General features: G+C 44.8%; 1 protein-coding gene across 1 annotated transcript; it reads right to left on the bottom strand.

The window, feature by feature from the left end:
• Nucleotides 1–1,640: 1,640 nt before the first annotated feature.
• Nucleotides 1,641–3,641, bottom strand: CSUI_010952 (uncharacterized protein). The gene is made up of 2 exons (XM_068071053.1): nucleotides 3,589–3,641; nucleotides 1,641–2,606 (listed from the first exon to the last, which is right to left on the bottom strand). Exon 2 carries the CDS (start codon nucleotides 2,194–2,196, stop codon nucleotides 2,023–2,025), a length of 174 nt encoding a protein of 57 aa, XP_067916971.1. The 5' UTR covers nucleotides 2,197–2,606; nucleotides 3,589–3,641; the 3' UTR covers nucleotides 1,641–2,022.
• Between the last annotated feature and the right edge of the window lie 17 nt (nucleotides 3,642–3,658).

Genomic DNA, 3,658 nt, shown 5'->3' with positions numbered 1-3,658 from the left:
CACTAGAAGATGGATTGGTGCCTTGCTAACTCCTCCACGGTGCGAAGTGGATATTTCTTCCTTTTAGAGCGCACTTGTTCAGTCGGAAGAACCGAAAGCAATCGAACGAGGGGTCGGTGGGTTCTGGCGTTGCTCCTTCTTTCTTCTCCTCCTCACATGTTGTCGAAAACGGCGGTTCTTTCATTATCGGATCGCGATGTCTGCCACTAGGACTACACAGCGAACCAATGAAATTCCTCTTCACGTCTATTCAGGTGGGCCGAGTGAATAAGAATTTCCCGATACAGCCCTCGTCGAGAACTCAAGTACTGGGAAAAATCACCCGTCATACCTAGCTGCTGAACTAGCTATCTGGCTCCCTTTCTACTATCATAACGCAACAGTCCTCCAGAATGCGAGGGTTCATCATGATACACCATACACAGCAGCGACTCCCTGTGTTTCTACGGCCTTCACGTAGATCACCTACAGCAATCTCAGGCACCAATCCATCTTCTAGTGTCTAGCTAGCTAGCTAGCTCCTGTTCACGTCGACAAGGCAGGTTTGCTGTGCGGGGCGACTCCGGGCTTCGTTCGTCGACTGGCAGAGGCCGTAAGAGTGCGGCACTGCTTGGCCGACTGTATAATTCCGGCAAGACGGGTTTCTTTACTCCCCGTTTTCCTTCATGAAAGCCACGAGGTCTCTTTCTCTTTCTTAAGCGGAACGGCAACTTCCTATCCTTCACACATCCTTCCAAGCTTTCCTTTTCCTCTCACTCTTTTTTCGTCTTTTCTTCTGCATTTGAACCAGAAGTCACTTCTCATCCTACTGTCTTTCAAAACGACCACCCCTCAGCCCCGTGCCAGGCTGTCCACGCATATCTTCTTGTCCACCGTGAAAAACCATAAACAGACTCGTCCAGAAGAACACTAATAATACGTATATACAGATATGGATCTTCTCCCTCCATCCATCGTGAATCTCTTTATCTTAAATCTATCTTTCTATCTATTTGAATCTATCTATCTCTAGCTACCTATCTTCATAGAAGAGCCCCCGACTCCGTAACTTCCCTCTTCTATCTCTTTAGATCCTCCATGATGATGAGCCGCCTCCCCGTTTCGCCTTTATGTGAATCTGTTAATGCTTGTGAAGAGCCTTTTGGCTTTTATATAGCTATCTTACATCGTATTTATGGAGGCTGTTCTGGAATGTTCTCCCTTCTTCTTAGATGGACGGAGAGACAAAAGACACCCGATTTCTCGGAAACACCAGAAATCTCACAAACCTCGTCTCGTCTCTGTCAGGCTCCTACTGCAACTCATCGACACTTGGTGGGCTATCCTGCCTGCTTCTGATGTCCTTCCCTCTCCTTCTCCTCTTCACCTCCACTCCGAGGTTTGCTTTCTTAATACATCCTTCCCTCGAGGCACGAACCAACAAGAATGATCGACCCTAGCTACTAGGCGGTCGGTTGAAGATGCCGAGACGAACTCCTACTACAAAAGCTTAGAGGTAAAGAAAGAGTTGATAGATCACATGATAGAGAGATAGATTAAAGATGGATAGATAAATTCGTGAACAAACACTTGAGAAACTGAAAAAGAAACACGACTTCTATACATATCTCCCAATTTATCTATCTATGTATGTATCAACCTACCCGTTTCAGTGTATTGCATCTTCAAAGAGAACGACGACGTCTTCTTCCTCCTTATGGGTCTATATATTGTTGGGTATGGATCATCAGGAAAACCTATCTATCTCTCTACCTCAGGTGATTGCAGACCTCACTTGATTAAAATGGAATGCATGCGTCAACGAAGAGGAAGAGCAAACTCACATAAATCGTCTTCTCCATGTATGTATGTATGTATCGGCGATACACACGAGACGGACGCTCGACAATGAAGTTGAGAAAGAGAGAAAGAAAGAGGGAGGGAGGGAGGGAGGAGAATCGACACTAAAAGTACATCGCACACATCTTTGTCATGGACAGGTGGAGGATAGGAACGATCGAGAGAGATACTTCTGCATCCCCTCTAACGACTACTACTGCAACTGTCACTAGAACGAGAGTCACAGCCTGCCCTATTCTTCTTTCTTTTTCTTCTTATTTTCTCTCTATATCTGTCTTCTTCTCGCTTTGGAAAAACCTTCTCTCCTCTCAGAGATCTTCGTCCGTCACACCCCCTCCTCCGATAGCGACACAACATGCCATAGAATCGTCGTCTTCTCTGTTCTACTTAACTACTTCTTCTTCACTTCTCACACCATGAAAGGGGGAAAAATGAAAATGAAGAAGATACATACAAGGGAGGAGATCACACAGAGGAAAAGAAGAAGAAGACGAAAGACACAGAAGACGCCGATCTAGACGTGTAGACTTCCCACTTGTCTTCAGCAAGGTATGGACCAGCAATGAACGAGCCTCACGTGTATAAGACGAGAAGAAGATACTCCAGCCAGATACATATCAGCAGAGGTTTTCTTATATATCTTCATCTTATGCCTCTTCGATCTTGCCTTTGTCTTCATTCATCGCTATCAGTCCTTTAGTATGAACCAGGCGGGACAGCTACAGATGGGAGAGGCGTCAGATCATCCACCCCCCCGGGGGGCATACCTGAAAAGAGACACATGCCGAAGAGAGGAAGAGAAGAGACATCCCATGCAGGAAAAGACGAAACAAAAAGGAATGAAAAATGACATGTATCGTCGATGGAAAGACAAAGGAGAAAGAATGAGACAGAAAGAAAGAAAGAGTGAGAAAGAAAGAACGAATTAGAAATGGATGCTTGGGAGAGAGAAAGAAAGAGACATCATTCCCTCTGCTTTTCTTGTTGCACATATACAAAATACACACCTATATACACCCCCACACAAACCCATCTACATGCAAGAAAGACGAGATAGAGGTAAGAGCCGAGGAGAGATAGTAGAGGCATGCTAGGAGAGAATCTTTCTCACTCCCCATCACAACTCCTTTCGATAAACACTGACTACGACGTAATGAACAACTGCAACAAGGGAAAAGGAGAGAGACAGAGACAGAGAGACAGAGAGAGAGAGATAAGAATGACACACACAGATAAGGAAAAGGAAAGAAAGAAAAAGAGAAAAAGCTAGGGACGAATGAGAGGGAGAAGAGAAGGGAAAAAAGACCATGAAAGGGGAGTTCTACAACAAAGAAAAGAAAGAAGAGAAGGACATGTCTTGTAAAGAAAGAGATCTCGAAAAGGGTGTAGACAAAGTGGTAGATAGATATAGACAGATGGAGATAGGTAGACACATCAATAGAAGACAGGTAGATGGAGAACAGAGGGAAGAAGATCGAAGACAGTGAAAAGAGAGAGAAAGAGACAGGAGGGAGGAAGGGCCCCTTTGTCAGTGGACATAGGTTAAGACTGTAGGATGAACCTCTTCAATTCTTCGTCAGAGTTTAATACAAAGAAAGAAAGGTTTAGGAGGAACCTAACACGTCATGTTAGAGGTGGGTGAGGTGTATGATTGAGAATGTTCTACCATGTAGATCGTATTCGTATATATCTAGAAAGTTTAGAGAGAAACAAATCCGTTGAAGAGGAATTTCTCTCTTTCGCACTCACTCCTCATGACGCCTGTGACCGGATCGACAACAAGAACCCTTCCTCCTCCTCCTCCTGCTGAAGAAGAAGA

Source organism: Cystoisospora suis, assembly GCF_002600585.1.
Source record: "Cystoisospora suis strain Wien I chromosome Unknown contig_9009, whole genome shotgun sequence".
NCBI lineage: Eukaryota > Apicomplexa > Conoidasida > Eucoccidiorida > Sarcocystidae > Cystoisospora > Cystoisospora suis.
Note: the sequence above shows the minus strand (reverse complement) of the source record. Positions and strands in the feature narration are given on the sequence as shown.

What these genes read in the sequence shown, in the direction of transcription:
- CSUI_010952 (XM_068071053.1), bottom strand. Translation starts at nt 2,196, where the DNA reads ATGTTGTGTCGCTATCGGAGGAGGGGGTGTGACGGACGAAGATCTCTG.